Source organism: Pyrgilauda ruficollis, unplaced genomic scaffold (assembly GCF_017590135.1).
Source record: "Pyrgilauda ruficollis isolate IOZ18807 unplaced genomic scaffold, ASM1759013v1 scaffold133, whole genome shotgun sequence".
NCBI classification, from domain to species: domain Eukaryota; kingdom Metazoa; phylum Chordata; class Aves; order Passeriformes; family Passeridae; genus Pyrgilauda; species Pyrgilauda ruficollis.
This window is the reverse complement of record NW_024511766.1, coordinates 420972-439865: the sequence shown is the minus strand read 5'-3', so window position 1 is coordinate 439865 and position 18894 is coordinate 420972. Positions and strand designations below refer to the sequence as shown.

Here is an 18894-nt window from a genome sequence, read left to right as displayed (position 1 = left end):
AAAAAGGGAAAAAAAGCCATGCTTGCCCATACAAATTCAGCATTAGGTTGTGCTTCATTATAATTTTAAGAAGGCTGCTGAATCATTTACTTTGGAAAGCATGTGAAATTGAACAACAACATGGAAAATAATGGGTCTAATATGTATCTTTCAGTCTGTCTGGAATAAAAAAATAAGCAGTCAAGTCTCAAGACCAATGTCCACTTAATTATAAAGAGACAGGTCAGGTCCCAGGCCTAGCAAATGTAAAAGGAAAAAAGAGCAAGGACATAACATTCAAAAATAAATCAAGGAAGAACTAAAATTAGTGCTAAAGCAAACCATTTGTCAGGGAGGGAGCTGAGCTGGGGGAAGGTATTCTCACTGAAAGCCCCTCCTGTGTGCCAGGGAAACATCAATGGCAATGCTACACAAACTAAACATGGACAGAATGAAAGCTTTTCCCAAAAATAAACCCAGACATTCAAAAACAGATAAGATCCAAGATGTACAAAGAAACAAAGGAGAGGGAAAAACCCTTTTGCAGCTCAAGTACAGCAAAACTGAAGCCTAAGTGTATGCTGAGCACTGGCATACGTATCCAGCTGTGTTGACAATATGGAATGCCACTTGTTTGATATTTTACTCAAATTGGCTTCAAATCTTTAGAAATAGCTTCATGAATGTCATGGAAAAAAGCTAAGCAGAAGGCAGATGGGTGTCATCACAGTTTTCCACCATAAACAAAAGCTGCATTAATACCATATGAATGTTTCCCCCCCTTTCATCCAAAGGGATAAACAGAGCATGGTTATTTTTGTCCTATCTCAAGAAAGAAAAATCCCACAGAATAAAATTTAAAAAAAAAAGAGGGAATCATATTTTTTGGTCCCTTTATAAAATAATGCCACTTCCTTTTACAAATCTGAGCTGCTGTTATCTCACACTGTATTATACAGCTAACCTGTCTCTTCTTCCCAAAGGGGATGCCAGAAAACTTTAAAAAACACACCAAAAAAATCCCCAACCCCACAAAATCAATGTGTCCATGTGCTTTGCTCCCATCCAGCCTACAAGAAAGGAACTTGTCCACACTCCCACTACCACTGAGAGGGTAAAAAAAAAACAAAAAACCACCAGGAGAGAGCCTGGAGCTGCGTGTAAGGAGCACCAGGTCGCTCCACTTGCAGAGACACCTTTGCCTCCATCCTCGAGGAATTCGGGCTCTCCCAGCTTGCAAAGGAGGAGAGCAGGGGGAGCACCCGAGGGGGCAGGGGGGCTCACCTTGGAGGAGACGATCCTGTTGTCACAGAACTTCTGTGCCACGTACGCCTCGGTGTCCGGCACGGGCCGGTGCCCCACCACCACGGTGCGCGTGCCCACGCGCTTCTCCTCGCCAGCACACTGCGGGCCAGCAAAGGGAGAAACAGCTGTTAGCTCCAAAGAACCCAAATGTCTGCATTCGTGCTTCCAGCTCCTCAGTGCACCGCGCTGCTCGCTGGGAACGAGGCAGCTGCAACTCCACAATTCACCTCCATGCCACAGCCGAAGCACAGAGGATGAAGAACACGTGAGGTCATCTAGCAACACCAAGGATGTGCTGAGCCTGACACACAGCTTTGGTCAGCCATCAGCTCAGGAGCACAGCCTGCCCTACAGCCCACCAGCACAGGTCACTGCACTGCTGCCCTGTGCAGGACAGCTGCTGCCTGTATCTGCAGCCTGGGCCAGGTGGTTTTTCCTTCTTGAAGGAGAGTGTGTCTTTATCAAGCACTTCAAGGCATTAGGAATATAATTCAGCATCTATACATCTCTTCCTAGTCCTGACCTGGAGAATCCTTCAGCTCTGGGTTTATTCATTGCATGGAGGATGATGGCAACTGCACCCTCCCTTACACTCACTCTTCTGTCCAACCCTCAAACCCATGCAAAATGTCTCACCACCACACTGGTACACACAGATTTAGTGCTGAGCTCAAAAACCCAAAAGGGTCTGCTTCTGCTATTTAAAAATCTCAGCTAAAATCACGAATGATGAAGCAGACAGTTTCACAGCACAAACTCCTCAGGATGACACACATGGTGCTGGGAAGCCAGCTGGGCTTGCTGGGGGTTTAATTTAAAGCAGAATGAGATGTCACAAGTGAATGTCAGCCTCCTGTCATGGGGGCCTGATGACAGCCCCGCTGCTCAGCAGCAGGACGAGGGAACTGCAGCAGAATAACCTCAGCAGGGCTACTCTGCAGGACAACACAGCCCCTGCACACAGCCAAAGACACCTGTGAGCAGCAGCAGGAATAACCTCAGCAGGGAAGCAGGGCTGCTCTGCAGGACAACACAGCCAAAGACACCTGTGAGCAGCAGCACGGGGCTCCAGCACACACCCAGCCACCCCTCAGGGGTCAAAGACACCTGTGAGCAGCAGCAGGAATAACCTCAGCAGGGAAGCAGGGCTGCTCTGCAGGACAACACAGCCAAAGACACCTGTGAGCAGCAGCAGGAATAACCTCAGCAGGGAAGCAGGGCTGCTCTGCAGGACAACACAGCCAAAGACACCTGTGAGCAGCAGCAGGAATAACCTCAGCAGGGAAGCAGGGCTGCTCTGCAGGACAACACAGCCAAAGACACCTGTGAGCAGCAGCAGGAATAACCTCAGCAGGGAAGCAGGGCTGCTCTGCAGGACAACACAGCCAAAGACACCTGTGAGCAGCAGCAGGAATAACCTCAGCAGGGAAGCAGGGCTGCTCTGCAGGACAACACAGCCAAAGACACCTGTGAGCAGCAGCAGGAATAACCTCAGCAGGGAAGCAGGGCTGCTCTGCAGGACAACACAGCCAAAGACACCTGTGAGCAGCAGCACGGGGCTCCAGCACACACCCAGCCACCCCTCAGGGGTGACAGCACCCTGCAAACCACAGACAGACCCCCCTATCCAAAGGAGAGGATGTTAACACATACTAAACAAAGTACCTGAATGCACCAAAAGCACCAGAGCACCTCTACTTCAATGTAACTCTTCAGCATTTCCAACTTCTGGTAACTTCTCTCAAAACCTTTCCCAGCCTGTGACAAAGCCGAGGTCAGGCAGGTCCCTGCAGCTCTCAGGGGCTGAGGCAGCACCGTGAGCTCTGTCTCCATCAGCCCCCAGCTCTGGCCAGCCCAGCACACTCTGGTTTCTCACTGAACCAGAAAACTTTCTTTTCAAAAGCAACAGAACTGTGCAATAGTTTAAAAATCAGCTTTTCACTGAAAAAGGTTCCCCCTTTCATTTAACAAAGTGTCCTTGCCACAGATGGTCACAGCCAAGGGAGAAGACCTGGCCAGCACCACGAAGCATTTTGTGATGCTGAACTTAAAATTACACAATGAATTTAAAATACTCACTAAGAGCAAACAGGGGAAGAGGGGTGAGGGGAAAAGAGTGGTGTTAGACCAGGGTAAGATTTCCTTAGAGTTCAGTTTTCGAATTTTAAAACATAAATAGGGAAGACATTTGTCAGTCTATGCCCAGGTTCGAGGGCATTATCAGGCAGCAGAGCTGCTAAAACACCAGCAAACACTCTTTATACTCCACTTAGCCATACTAATCCTCAACCCTACAGCTTGCTTGCTTTGAAACCCTACCAGAGCAGGTGTCAGAACTGCCAAATGCCTGTCCCGAGTCAGCTGCCCAGCACGGGCTCAGCCTCTGCAGATGGATGCTCCAGGAGCCCAGGATCCAGCCCAGCATCCCTTGTCCAAAGGGCTCATCACAGGCAGCTTGGCAAGGTGCAAACAAAACCCAGCTAGAGAAAAGGTGCTCTGAAGAAAAACACACTAAGACAGAAGTCCTGGGACTAGCTGCTGCTTGGGTGAAGTGTCAAAACCAAAAACTTAAACAGCTAAAACCTGTGGACATGGAGCAGCAACAACTGAATGGATTCTACTGCACCAGGAGCAGGATCTGCCCAAAGGAAGCAGGAGCTCTTCCCTTCCTCTGTTTCCCACCCATGTCTGCACACCTGTAATTAAAGAAGTGTTTTTACCCCATGCCTATACCTGGGGAGGTCTGACTGCTCCCACTGCAGCATCCTCACACCTCCAGGCTGCTGCTTAGAGCAGGAGGATCCTCATGCCCCACACAATGTCCCTGCACTCCCGACAGAGCCAGCAGCAGCCACCAGCACCCCCAGCAGCAGCCACCTCCACCAGCTCCCAAACTGGGCAGGGCTGGCACACATTCCCAGCTAGGGAACGCCACCACGCTCCCACCCACACCACCACCACGGCAGCAGCAAACAGCCCCTCTTCTGAACTACAAACTAGACCCAAAAAAGGCTCCCTGATGTATCTGCTGCACGATGGAGGTGCCAGCCACGCTCTGACCAACCTGTGCCCCAGGAGCAGGAGGCAGAGCCATCCATCCACGCCACAGCAGTACCAGGCAGCTGAGACAGACGTCCCCACGCTGGTCCCCGCCGTGCCCCTGCCCAGGCTCTGGAGCAGGCGTGCCTGGGGACCATCCTTCCAGCACGGGGAGGAAGTGACAGCTTCCCCTGCCCGCTGGCACGGCCTGGGAAGCAGCAGGGTGAGGGTCTGCCACTCACACGCACCGCCACGGAAGCCACCGAGTTCTGCTTCAAGCACTGCTGGAAAAGTATTCACAGGGATTTCCTGACTATCCACAGAGAGCATGGTGCATGTGAAGCAGGAGCCAAGGAGAGCCCAAATTCAGGTGTGGCGCCCAAGCCACACAGAGTTCAGCACCAGCTCCAAGGAGGGCTTTCACCCCCAAATCCCTGTTGTTCAGCTGCAGCATCACCTACACAATGAGTGCAATGCCAGGGTAAGAGTGGCACTGTAACCCCATGGTGCTCCCTCCAGGGTCTCACAGGCTCCCAGCACTCACAGCACTTCATTTCCCATCCCCTCAACACCCCACGGAGTCACACCTGCCCACAGCCACACCAGAAGCTGGAAGGCTTCACAGCCCATCTCTGTCCAGCCCCAGAAGGTGAGCAGAGCCCAGCCCGTGCAGGAGGTGCTGGCTGAGCTCAGCAGCTCAAAGCTGTCCCTCGGAGGAGCCCAGCCCAGCCCTCCGGGTCGTTAATAGATTGCTACGTCTTAATCACGGCTCTCAACAGAGACTTAGAGGCAGATTTAGGGAATAACTGCCAGCTTTTGGGAAAATTATAAAATATGCAGATTAGCAGGGAGAGGATTTAGATGATTTTTTCCGACTGCCTTTCATGAAAAATTTTAATTCTGATGGCAAAGAAAAAAAAAATATTACTTGGATGCAATTCAAGCAGCTGCCTTGCTGCCTGGTGGGGTTCTACACAGCCCACAGTTCACAGTGCTGGAGTGAGCTGGTGCAGGCAAAAGCCAGAGTTTCTCCTGCTGCTTTGAGCCAAGCCTGCCAAAAGGATTACTCAAGAAAATAAAGAACTGCATTCCCTTCCTAGGCACTTTGTCACCTCCCTGGGCCAGAGCTGTTTGTGTGAGCACTGGGAGAAGCAGAGCTGTCTGTAGGGACCAGCAGTGCCAGACTGGGCACAGTGTGGGCACAGTGCCAGGGAAGCCACACTGCATTGTCCCACGGAGCCTCGGGGATGTGGGGATGCAGTAGGCACCACAGCCCCACCTGCTGTACCGTGTCCCTGCCACCCAGAAGGCTCCCAGCAGCTGGCACACATCACAGCAGCACCAGGGGAACGCTGCAGACACCAGGAACCGAGAGGAGGGAGAGAAGGAGGCATTTCTGAGCAGAGCACCATCCTGCCTGCATCACCTAAGATGATGCTCTGTCCTGCAATGCTTCAAGCTCCAGCTCAGAGCTCCTGTTCCACTGCCCCGGTGCCTAACCAAGCCTACCAGCGAGTCAATCCCTCAGCAGGGCATCCAAACCAGCCTTCTGAAGGAGCTCAGCTGGAACACAACGCAGAGGCAGGCACAAATCACAGGGGGTGAAGGTGAGGCAGACGAGGCTGCTGTGCCTGCCATCCCCAGGCTGGCAGCCGGCTGCCCGTCCTGGCTTCGCCCCAGGGCAGCTCCAGGGGCACGGCTGCACCAGCATGGCACACAGGGCTGCTGCTGCAGCACCCCCTTCTCTGCCAGGGAGAAAGTCACACGTGAACGGGTTCTGGAAAATGCTTTGGTGTAACCCAGCCCTCCCATACTTGCGCCTTTTACAAAGCCCACGTTCTGCCAGAAGCAGCAGTTCTGAAATCAAGGCACTAGGGGGATAATGGCTATTTTCTTACATTGCCCAAACTTAGAAAACCCATCTATGCCCATGGAAGATCACCTGAGGCTTGGCATTCCACTATAAATTTTTCTTTGAGGAGACAAGAACAGGTATGATTTGAAGGTATCAGGCCAGGAGTAAAAATGCCCATGGATGCAATTAATAACCCAACATATTGATGACTTGAAGCTGTTGGAGCATTGCAGAGATGGCAGAATTACCTTTACAGCCCACAGCAGTCCCCAGATTCTCTGTCTGAGTTTGGGGAACTGTCCCTTCGTGCCCCTTTCCCCTTCTCCATCTGTGCCCTCCTCCCACAGGAATGTCCCTCCCAGCACAGGATCCTGCCTGCTGTGGGGAGAGCCCCTCCTCAGCACCCCTCCCCACTTTCTGGGAATCCACCACGCACAGCACCCAGATGGCACCGGATAAAAGCCGCAAACCTGGGTAAAAATTAGCAAGCCTGGGTAAAAATTAATGGAGTTAGACTGAGTTCAACAGGAGAGGTGAACCTGTGCTCTGCAGCCACCGCTGACAAGCAGCCACTTCAAGGGGACTATTTCTAGGGCAGCTGCAAACAGAGTGTTTAATTATATCCCCCATATGGAAAGCAAGTGTCTGTGCTACCTTCTGGCCCTGTTTCCAGAAAAAAAGCAGCAGCAGAAGTAAAACTAAAAAACCACCAGCTTTTGATTTACTACAGTTCCAGAAAACACCAAAACCAGAACTAACTAGTAAAAAAAACTTCTTTCATGTTTGCTGAAGATAACTTTAAGCCACAACATAAACACAAATAACTCAAAGAAAACAGATCTAATAAAAACCACAGGCATTTAAAAAAGATCATCTGCTAAATGGAGAGATTATACAGTACAAGTACAAAGCTCAAACATTTGAATGAAATTATATTAAACATATGTAAAAGATTAAATCACATTACTAGGCTTCAAGTTCATGAATAGTTTGAAGTCTAATTGCTCCTGTATTGTTCCATTTATCATAAAAGTTGTAGAGAAGGCGACCTGATTTACAAAAAAAGCTTGCAAAAATAACAGCACTTCCCAAAACAGCCTGTTCTAGCTCCTGTTTCATTTAGCCTCAGAAGAACAAAGGAAAACACAGCCACAATTTTAAAAAGCCTCCATAAATTTACAGTAACCTCCCCAAAACATCCATCAGCCTCATTGCCCAACCAATGCATTTTTAATTGAGATTTCTTCTTGCCAATTTTCCCGTGACTCTTTGTCCTTAGTCATTCCTATGAGGGCACAAGTGGTGCTTTGAGAACACCCTCAATAATTCAGCAGCTTGGACTGTGCTTACCCACACCGACCACATCTTCCAGCAGATCTCCTGATTTAGAGAGAGAGCTCTATGGATCAGCACCAACCCCACCAGGCTCCCTGTCCCTATGAAAGGGTCAATAACACGCACAGACCTTGGAAAAACCAGCCAGCCAACAGTATCTGAAACACTGGGAGCTCATAGGTCCACGGGGAAGGGCTGAAGGCACACGCTGCCCGACCTCATTTCCCACTGGATGGGACTTGGCTGCTCACTCCTAAGCAGGATGGCAAGGCTGGTACCTTGGGAAAACAGCAGGTTGAAATTTAAACCAGGATCCCTTCTCCTGGGCTGAGGCTGAAGCTCCCATTGGTATTTCAGCCAGGGACACAACATGACCACCAAGGAGTGACCGCTGGGTCAAGCCAGCTCCAGCCAAATGGGGGGCAGCAGGGGCATCCATGAGAGCCCCCAGCCCTAAAGAAGAGGAGCCTTGGGAAAAGGGCAGTGCCTGGGGGCTTTGGCAGCAGTCAGCAGGTGATGGGCTCAGCACCCAGCCCTCATCCCTGGGAGGATACAGCAGCACACGATGAGCTCCAGCACAGCACCAGAACCAGAGCACGCCATCCTTACAGCAAGTGGAGGGCAGCCAAGTGAGGGGCGGCAGGCAGAGCCCACCCCCATGTCCCCTCTGTCCCCAGGAGCTGCTGCCTCACCGCGTGGTCTGAGAGGGAGATCACCTTCAGCAAGGACAGCGGGCTGGGAACAGCAGAGCCCAGCCACGCTGCACTTCCTGGAAAAGCTGACTTAGCCAACAAAGCCACTGATAAAAACCTACAGAGACATGGCTGGGTGGAGAGAACAGGGGAAAAGGCTACTTGAAAGATTTTGTAAGGGTGGAGAGAGGAAATAGAAAAGTTTTTTTTCCCTATATAATAAATTCAAAGGAGAGCCCAGCCCTATCCTGGACTTGAGGAGTGCTGTGCACAGGGGTGACAGCTGAAAAGACCTTTTTTGGCACGGATTTTGTTTTTCCTTCTGGAGGCAGTCTACCCTCAAACCAGGCAGCTCTGCATCTTCCCAGCAAGCATGCCACAATGGCTGCAATCAGAGCTTCTGTTCAGCAGCACTTTGCACAGAGCCAGGCCCACAAGTGATGCAGAAAGCCAAACCCAGAGAGGATTTGCCCCACTGGGGCAGCATTACTCCAGTGCTGCTGTCTGCTGCAAAATCTGCTGCTCCTGCTCAAACACAAGCGCCGACCTTCGGAAGTTTTCAGCATCTCAATTCTTCTTTTCCCTGCCCTGCTGGCAGCCAGGGTTATGAAACCATTGCTCATCTTGAAATACAGGCAGCAGATCTTTATTTTTGGCAATCCAAAAGAAAAGTTCGACCAGCATGCCGCCAGCATATAAAATTCAGGCTCATAGGAACACTTCAGGCTGGAGAACAGAAAAAGGACTTTGAATAAGAGCCAAATGTTTTGCAGAGGTCACAAAGCAAATACAACGAGGTCTTCCTGTCTTCAAAACTCTTCCTCCCTCCTCTCCCCGGCTCAAGCTGTGCACATATGTCTGTCCATCAGCAGCTATTTTAGCAGGGCAGCGAGCTCTCCAGAGCAGTGATTTGGCCTGGCAAAAAGTGAAATAAGAGCAAAATGGAAAAAACCTCCCAGTTTGCAACTGTCAGTGCTTGCACCACCCAGCAGAGCTGTAATTTGTTGGTTTTCCCGTTGTTTTCTGGTCCTCTGAAAGCCTGAGCTCTTCAGTTATGGAAACAAAAAACCCCTAAATACTATGTTATGTATCCCAGCTCGGCCAGACGTTACTCTAACCTCCACCACCTACAAACATTTCGCCCCTTTTTAAGTTTTCCCAGCATTTCAGAGCCAGGCTGCCAGCTGACTGGCGAGAAGCCCATTTCCCAGAGCAGTTTCTTCCCTTTCCCCTGGGAAGCAAGCCTGCCTGGCTGAGCACACTCCAGGGCAGAGGCTGCAGGCTGCCCTGCCAGGGCACACCTCACCACAGCACCCCCGAAGGCAGGGCTGGCCCCAGGGCTGCCCAGAGCCATCCCCAGACCAAGCCTCCCTCAGGGAAGCTGTCCTGGCTCCCATCAGAAGCCCCAGCAGGGAGGACAGGGCAGGTCCAGCCTGCAGGGACTCCCCGAGTCCTGCACAGCATCCCAGGGTGCCTCAACCCCACACTGGGTACCCAGGATCCCAGCACCTGCCATGCTCCTCACTCACATGGGTTCAGAGCAAGCTTTTCAACTCCAAAACCATAAAAGCTGTGGTGTTCTAACTCTGTCCCTTGCTGTACTACAGACAAATGGTTCCACAGAAGCAGCAGGAGATGAAAGGGAAGAGAGGTAGAAATCACCTACTTCACCCCTTGCTCCACAGCCAAAATCAGCTCCACATGACCCAGACCACACTGGGAACATTTCCATTTCTGGGTACCACAATGACCAACAGATTCATCCTTGGGGCTTCCAGGCACAGTCACACCAGGATACTGGATCAGTGAAATCCGCCCAGCCAGGACAGAAATCATCACCATGTTGCCCAGAACTGTTTATCTGCAGGAAATCCTTTGGCTCCTGTTCCAGCAGGGCTGGGGAAGGCAGCAGGGCAGAGCTGAGCAGTGCCCAGCACAGCCCAGCAGAGCTGCACACACAGCCTGGGATGGCAGCAGGGCAGAGCTGAGCAGTGCCCAGCAGAGCTGCACACACAGCCTGGGATGGCAGCAGGGCAGAGATGGGCACTGCCCAGCAGAGCTGCACACACAGCCTGGGATGGCAGCAGGGCAGAGATGGGCACTGCCCAGCAGAGCTGCACACACAGGCTGGGGTGGCAGCTGGGCAGAGCTGGGCACTGCCCAGCAGAGCTGCAGGCACACACAGGCTGGGGTGGCAGCTGGGCAGAGATGGGCACTGCCCAGCAGAGCTGCACACACAGGCTGGGATGGCAGCAGGGCAGAGATGGGCATTGCCCAGCAGGGCAGAGATGGGCATTGCCCAGCAGAGCTGCACACACAGGCTGGGATGGCAGCAGGGCAGAGATGGGCACTGCCCAGCAGAGCTGCAGTTACATGAGGCTGAGGTTTCCCTGGCCCTGGCACCTCAGCCTGGGGGTTCCCCCGTGGCTCCCCCCAGCTGCAGAGCCCATCCCGTGCTGCAGAGCATCCCTGGGGATGGCTCAGCCATCTGCAGCCCATCAGGCTCTTCCTTAGCCAGGCACCAAGACCAGGGCGTTCCCACTCAACACGAGCTCCTTCTCCCAAGGCTTCCTCTCTCTGCCTGCTTCCCACCCTGCACTCACTGCAGTGCTACTCGTCAAGTGGAAAGTCCCACTTCCACCCAGCCAACTGCCCCAGGAGAAACCACCCCACGGAAACCATGTGCTCCACAATATCAATTTGGCTGATACAGGACAACAGCCCTGCGGGCATCACAGCCGATTTTACTGCACTCCCTCCCTGAGCAAACAATGTAAGAAAAGGTGAGCTGTAAGGAAGGAGGAAAAAACAAAAAGAATAAAACCTTCCACAACTCAGACCCAACAAAAGTGGCATGCAAAACACCACCCAGAGCAAACAGAAATAAAATTCATTAATACTGCATTTCAAGGCTGGCTTTGCAGCCCCCTGAGTGCAGCCTGAGTCCCTGCAGACAGCAGCTGCTTGGCTTGGTATGACTGCTGGGGAGGAATTACACAGAAATCATAATAAAGGATGGAAGGGCTGCTCACAAAAGTGGATTTTTTTTCTCCCTGCATTTAATTTCCCGGCAGTGAGATGTATTTTTTTATTTTTTTCCCCTCTTAAGCCAATTGAGACTCCAGCAGCAGAGCACAGCGTCGCTGCAGTCAAGCAGTATTTAATTTGTATTACTGCTGAAGAGATCTTGGATGGCAGCACCAAAGAAGCGCTTCAAATTGTCTGGCCTTGCCTGTTGCACATCTTACTCAGCTTTTCTAGGTCCTTTACAGCACCAGAAACAGAGGATCCCTCTGGATTGCAAATCAGTGCATTTGCCACAATAGTGCAAACAAATTACGTCAACCAAGTGAGCAATGTCTCTGTTTCCCACTTCAATCATCTCACAGAATCTTGTTAAGGTACACAGCACACTTTAAGACATGCCAGATGAAGAGATTCTCTGAAAATATACAGCAAAAAATTACCAAGCCTTCCATAAACAAGGCTGGAGTCCTTTCACCTACAGATCCTGAAAATCAGCTGAAAACAAGAGCAAAAAGCCTGCAGCAAAGCATTACTCAGCAAAGGCCACAATGGAGTTCAACAGGAATCTTGCTCAAAACGGGAAATAGAATAGAAAAGCCTAATTTGAGAGCAAAATACCCAGCTAGAACAGCCTTGCAGGGGCTTAGCCCTCCTTCTGCTGCAGGAGGAAAACAAAAAGCTCTTTACAAACAACTGGATCATGCACTCAGCTCTCATTAAGGAGGGCAGGACAAACATCTCTGAAGCGCTATCAATTAGGCTGGATGGCCAGAGGAGATGTGCTTTTAGACTAAATGGGCTTCAGCTGGAATTCCATCCCAAACAACACCACTGAGGTTTGGGGAAAAACCCACTGGAGTCAGCAGGAGGCAACAGGTGCCCACAGGAGCGGGCAGAGGGGTTGCAGAAGGGGCTAAACATTTTAGAGAGTATTGATTCTGATCAGCACCTGACGCAGTGAGCATCCCTGTGAGAGCAGGAAAAACAAAGCAGAGGAGGAGGAGCACAACCTAGGACAGCTTTCCTCCCACCAGGGAGCCTCAGCTCCTCTCCCCACCCCCTGTCCCATGTGGGGCCAGGATCCAAATGCACTTTGCAACCATCAGAGCAGTGCCCTGTGCCAACCACTGCCCAGCAGCTCCCTGGGTCTGGGCCCAGCCTGAGAAAGAGCCCGTAAGCAAAAATAAATATATACATTTAATGCATCTCTAGATATTGCTTAGATGCATATTTAATGTGCATATATTGCATGCATGTATATTTAATGCATACATACCCACTGAAGTCACTGCAGCCTCTGGGCAGAACAGGCTTTTCCTGACCCAGCAGCCGTGCTGCTGCCAGGGTGAGGGCAGGAAAGAGGAGACCTTTTAAAAGAGGAACGTTTCAGTTCCCCCAGGCTACAAGTTAGTAAATGAAGCTTTAAAGCAGTTTGCCACTCACTGCCATCCCCTGCAGCACACAGGCAGCAGCCTGGCCCTCCTCCCACAGCAGGGTTAAAGCACTCCACAGAACAGCTCCGTGCTCAAGTCACGGAGTCAAGCTTACTGCAAAAAAGCAAAATACTGACTGCCCAAACCAAACGTTGGCCAGTTCAGGCAAGCCTGGTGAACAAGGCACTGGTGGCAGGCTGGGTGAGTGGAGGCAGCTCAGCAAACTGCAGCGTGCTGTCACAGCAGGGGCTGCAGCTGCTCGTGGAGCCAGCCTGTGGAACGGGTGCAGGAGCCAAACTACACAAGAGTACTGTACAATCATTTCAACAATCGTAACAGAAATGGCTTACCACCCTCAGCTAGGTGAGCAGCAGCATCCTTGTTACCTACCTGCAATGAGCAGACCCCTGTGACTGGCACAGTGTCCCTAAGGGCAGGGCTGGGACTGGGCAGAGCCCATTTCCCTGTGCCCTTCCTGCAGGGCTGGGAGCTCCCAGGGCAGCAGGGATCACCCAACAGCTCCTGGGCCAGCCCTGCCTGCAGCCCACCACCTGCATGGCCCCAACAAGTCACAGAAAGCTGCAAACCTCTGGGCAAACAAGGGAAAACACTGAAAAAACCCACCACTGAACCTCAATATTGCTAATTGAAGTAGGAAATAAAATCTTGTCTACTTGCAAGAGGTGAGGGAGCTGGCAGGGGCAGAGCTCAGACGTGTGCCAGGCTCTCGTGGCTCCCACAGCATCACCTTGGGGCTCCAAGCCCAGCCTGGACACAGGGGTGCTGGCTGGCAGAGCACAGGCAGGTGAAGCCCACAGCACCCAAAACCAGCCCGTCCTTCCCAGACCTCAGAAAGCACAGAAACATTTCCAACACGAGCACTGAGAAGCAGACTTCAGTCTAGATGCAGAGGTAAGGCATTTCCCAGGATAACCTCGGGATAGCCTGTCCTGGCACAGGGCACGAGCTGCTGCCCTCTCCCCGGGCAGGGGACACATTTGGGCAGAGAGCCAGTGTGGACTGCCCGAGCCATGCAGGAAAACCTCCCCACTGCCCTCCAGCCCCAGCAGCCGCCCCCACACACCACAACACAGGAAACTCCCCTGGAAAATCCCCCAGCAGATGTTTTCAGGGAAAGGCAAACGGGTTAACAGCACACTCGGTCACCCCGTGCCCAAGATGCCTGGAAAATCCCCCCTTCCAGGCACCCTGCCCGGTGACTCCCTGCTCCCTGCAATGCCAGCTCCTCTGCAGGCACATCTCAGCCACTGAGATGCTCCCCACATGGCCAGCCCAGCATTTTCTGCCAAAGGTTTAAACCCCCCAAGGGAGCACAGTCCCACAATGGAAGGAATTACACACTTGGGACAAGAGATGCAAGCATGGTGCCACGGGAGGAAGATGCTCACAGGGACCAAACCTGCATTGCTAAAAACTAATTTGGGAGTGAAGGTTTCGTCTGACTTAGACACTCTGAATGCTCTCCATTAGTTTTGCTTTTAACACTTAAAAATAAATCTCTCCACTAGAGACAGCTACAGCCAGAACACAGCAGTTGTAATCAGAAAGGAAACACATAAACCAAAGGCAACAGGATGAAATTAAAGGCAAGGCTGAAAAGCTTGTTATTAATAGATGTCCTGCTTGCTTTTACAAATTTTATTATTAAAAGCAAATTGCCATGTCTTCAGCTGCAGCTCCAGTCAGCTCAGCTCCGAACCTCTCCTGCACAGCCCAGACAATCATCATTACTCTTAGCAAAACACCAGCTGGGGACAAAAGTGGCATGGAGGGAAGAAGAAAATAGAGCCAAGGCTCGTTATTCTCCACAGAAGAGTTTCAGCATGCCACAGGTTTAATCAGAAGCATCACTCATCATTAATGTTTGACTGGTGCTTTCCAGCCCTCCCTACAGCGATTCTCAACTTCCCAAACTTTCACTGAACACAGGAACACATGCAGCTGCTTATCCCAGGCCAAGCTTTTTGTTTGATTTTTATTTATTTTTAGCCAAATGGCTGAGCTATTTCTGGGAATAAGGCTACAGTTAGGAAACATTAAAGAGGAAATGGTTACAGGAATTTCATAAACCCCTATGTCCCCCAGAACCTGAGAAACTCCTGTGTCCCCATTTTCCAGGGAAGGAGCCCCAATGAGGGATTGCAGCCCTAAGCTTTTTGCAGTTCCAGCTTCCCTATTTGAGCCTCCCTTGACTTCTCTGTGGCCAAGCATGGGCTGCCCTGTGGCTGCTACAGGGGAACTGCCTGAGCACGTGGAATGCTGCTATCACACTAAACACATCTCACAAAATCAAAAAGATTCATGAAAATCTCAAGTGGCTCCACTGAAATCCATACTCTTTTGAAGTGCGGGATTTCTCCAAGCAGAACTGCCTCCTGGTGTCACAGAGACACCCCAGCCCCAACCTTTGCTGCCTGCAGGTTTTTGTCACATCAATGAAAGCAAAACACTTCCTGCAGAAGCTGGCATCAGGTACAAGGTACCTGACATGCAGCCTCACTCTCCACGTGTTAACATGGCTAGACTGGAGGGGAAAAGACAACTCCTACAGCTTCCAACTCCTAACTGTAATCATCTTTATTATTAGAGTAGGAACTGCAATCACACACTAATGTTTGGTTCACACTCTGTGGAAAAAAAACCCCAAGTGTGAAAGAAAATCACAGATGTGCTCTGTGTGCAAAAATAGATTTTGTTACACACTTGCTGCACATCCTGAAGATGGGGATGTAAATCAGCATCCTCCACCACAGCCTTGGACCTCTTCCACACCCCCAGCACCCCGAGCTGGGCAGGGACAGCCCCACACTGCCCAGTGCACCCCAGGGGCTCCCCCATCCACCCCTGCCCCTTCCCACCTATTCCCAGTGCCAGTGGGGAATTGCCTGCCCACCTAAAGAGTGACTTTGGGCCATTTCCCTTTTCCAGCCACCTGAACAGGTCTCAGTGGGGATCTCCTGCAGGGCTCCAGGTAGGACCTGCCCCACCGAGCTGGGGGTGCCCCAGGGCTGGCACGGCAGAGAGGGGTGCAGACCCCAGCAGGAGCAGTGAGAACATCTCTGCAGCCTGTGACAGGCACAGAGGCACACAGCTCCAGCCCAGGGACAGCCCTGACACCCACCTAAGAGGCACCTTCTCCCCCACACCAGGCACACAGCGCTAAGAACCAGCGGCTCACAAGGAGCCCAGCACCTGCCAAACACCAGGGATTTACCAGCAGCAAAGAGGATCAGCCCCCGAGGCATTTAATTAAACTGGAATAACACCACTAAGGTCCTATTGTTACACTCTGCACAAACGCACCAACAGAAGAATTGTGCTCCCAATTACGGACTGTTTGTTGTTTGTTTTCTTACTTATGCTAGGTTTTGAACACAAACAGGAGAGTACCAGAGCAAGGAGCTGCACTGACTGCAGAGGCAGGAGACCCAGCAGAGAGCACCAGCCCAGGGCTCAGCAGCAGGCACCCCAAGAGGAGGGAGAGCTCCCCGGGGTGCCTGCACCGTGAGCAGGGTCACAGACCCAGGGCTCTCTTCCAGACTGGCCTTAAATCAAAGCAAATTGGGAGGAAAAGTGAAAACAAGGCATCAGTAACTTCTTTGTGCATTCCTCACTTATCTCTCACTCCAGCCCGAGTGGGCACTGCCCCAGCCCCGGCAGGGCAGTGGTGCAGAGCTGGGGCCCAGGACACAGCTGTCACTCGGTGTGCGATGCAGACACAGGCAGCAGCACTGCCCAGCCAGCTGGGAAGAGGACAGTGTTCACCCCAGCGCCGTGAGGAGCCCAGCAGAGTGACCCCAAACCTCGCCTGGCCACCCCCACACTTCCCCACTCCATTCCTGCACCCTCCCACAACAGCCGTACAAGCAGCAGGAGACTAAAAATAAGACTCCAGTGCTAGAATCTGTTTCCAAAAAGGAATTAAAGTTATATTTCAAGTTGACAGTATCTCCTAAAAGTGGATTAACCATGGCAATGCAATCCCACCTCCCCGCAGTGATCCCAGCCCCACTCTTCCTTTGACAGGGATTATTTTGGTGGTGCAAATCAAAGTTCAGAATCCAATTTGTTTCTGCAGAGCATCAGTCTGTACCCCCAGGTAGCTATGCAGACCCACATGCACCACCCTACCCTTCCTGCTCTTCTTATCATGCCATTTCATACCCTATCCAGGATAAGAGTTCATAGGAGGGAAAAACAGAGCCACAGTCACGCTGATAGGGCAAGTCACCTCCATTGTGCCTAAGCTGTGAGTTACAACAGAAAACAGGATTTTTAATAACTGTTGGTATTTATGAGCCTCAGGCAGAGACCACACAGCAGAGAGGTTACAGTGTTTGTCTGAGCAGCCCAATGGGATCTTAAGTGTCAGAACATCTGCAGCCTTTAATAACTGCAGTGAATTTCTGCAATGCCAGGGCCACAGGATGAGCACCCCCTGAAGCCCAGCAGTGCCCATCCAGGACAGCACTGGGGGACAGTTCCAGAGACACTGGCACAGGCTGCCCTCTCCTGCGGTGGAGCAGGAGGGCGAGGACTGCCCCAAGCCTACCGTGGCACCCTGCAGGGCTGGGGACAGGGCAGAGCTGCAGCAGCAGGGCAGGAGCTGCTCCATCAGCCAAGGCTGATACGGGGGGACCCACACCACTTGCGCCAGCCTGATAAACTGCTCGCTGCTGCTGAAACGCTGCTCACAAAGCCACGAGCTGGAAGCAGCGTCTAAAGCCCACAGCAACACTGCAGCTGACCTGGCAGTGTGTGCTGGCCCTGAACAGAGCTGATCCCCCAGCCACAACACACCCCTACCCTCCCAAAGGGCTGCTGCAAAGCTCGGCCCCCACAGAGCCTTTGGAAACACCTGGGCTGTGCAGGGAGGTTTTCTCTCCACCTCAGGGGACATCACACCCCAGCAGCACTGAACGCCCCCTCCCCATGCCCTCAGAGGTGACACAGGTGTGGGACCCCCGGGCAGGGCAGGGACTGCTCCTGACGAGGGTGCTGGATGCAGAACCCAGGCAGGCACCTCCAGCTTCCCGCTCACAGGAAGCGGCCACCTAAAAAAGCTTTCAGCTGAACTCGGCGGAGATGCCTCAAACCACAAACGCCTCTCGACATGACTGGGACAAAAACTCCCACTAGGGTGGGTGGGGTAGGAAGCACTTAGGGCAGAGCTGAACTCCAAAGGCATCAAAGGCAGAAAGTCAGGGCAGGCACTGAGTTCCATCTGATCTATCCGTCCCCGAGGCTGCAAAACAATGGTTGTGGTAGGTGTGTTCTCCACAGGGCTAACCCAGAGCCTGCAACAGAAACACCGCCTACGAACAGAAAACCAGCCCAAAAATCAAACCCTTCCCTGCCAAGCTCCGCAGAGCTACCTCCAGACTTAAAAAGGCGATTTACAGTCCCTCGCGCTCCGAGCCTGGGAAACCTGGCACAAATACCTCGCTGCAAAGCGAAGGCGAAGAGGAAAGCGCATCCCGGCGGCTGCGGGCAGAGCCCTGGATGCCGGCAGGTCCCGGGGTGCGCCCGGGCAGCGGCTGCGAGCCCCGCAGGGCTCGGGGCTGACAGCACCCACACCGCCCCAACTCCAGGAACTTTGCTAACTACGCACTGCGCAATCAATGACACTGCTGGATAAACAGCAGCGCCCGAAACCATCTTCAAACACCGCTTTTCGCACATTTGCTGCGGAAAAGGAAAAAATGAGTAATTACAGAGCCCAGGCCAAGCAGTGAGGTCACGGTGCAGTCTCCCAGCAGCTTATGTGGCAGCGGGAAGGGCTCGGGATGGAGCCGGCGGAGCGGCGGGGGCACAGCCCGCATCCCGCCCCGGGCAGGAAGAGCACGCGGCCGGGGCAGTGCCCTCCGGCAGCTTTGGGAGGAAAAAACCAGCATTTGGGTTCTGGCAGCAAAAGCAACTTCTGGAGGGTTCGCAGGGTCGGACGGAGCCGCCGCGGCGGGGCCGGGGCCGCGGGCGGACCCCGCGGGGAGGGGGATGCGGGAGTCCCCCCGGGAGAACGGCCCCGGCACACGGCACAGGGAGAAAAACAGCGAACTTCGCCCGCCCGCGCCCCGGCCCCGCACTCACCAGGCGGCTGAGGCTGCGGCGGAGCATCGCGGCGGCGCCCGGCCCCGCCGCGCTCACCGCCGCATCGCCCGGCTCCGCTCGGCCCGGCCCGGCTCCTAGTGCGGCTGCGGGCCGCGCCGCC

General features: G+C 52.7%; 1 protein-coding gene across 3 annotated transcripts in view; it reads right to left on the bottom strand.

Moving 5' to 3' along the window:
• ATP11C (ATPase phospholipid transporting 11C) overlaps positions 1–18888 on the bottom strand; it is a 54678-nt gene extending 35790 nt beyond the window's left edge. For all 3 annotated transcript variants that reach the window (XR_005954462.1, XM_041459242.1, XM_041459243.1), the window contains exons 1-2: positions 18774–18888; positions 1264–1383 (exon numbers count right to left, since the gene is read on the bottom strand). Coding sequence is in view for 2 of the 3 variants with exons in the window: in XM_041459242.1 (XP_041315176.1) it covers positions 1264–1383; positions 18774–18800 (147 nt within the window). In the remaining variant the exon portion in view is untranslated. The remainder of the gene's footprint in view (positions 1–1263; positions 1384–18773) is intronic.
• Positions 18889–18894: the final 6 nt, after the last annotated feature.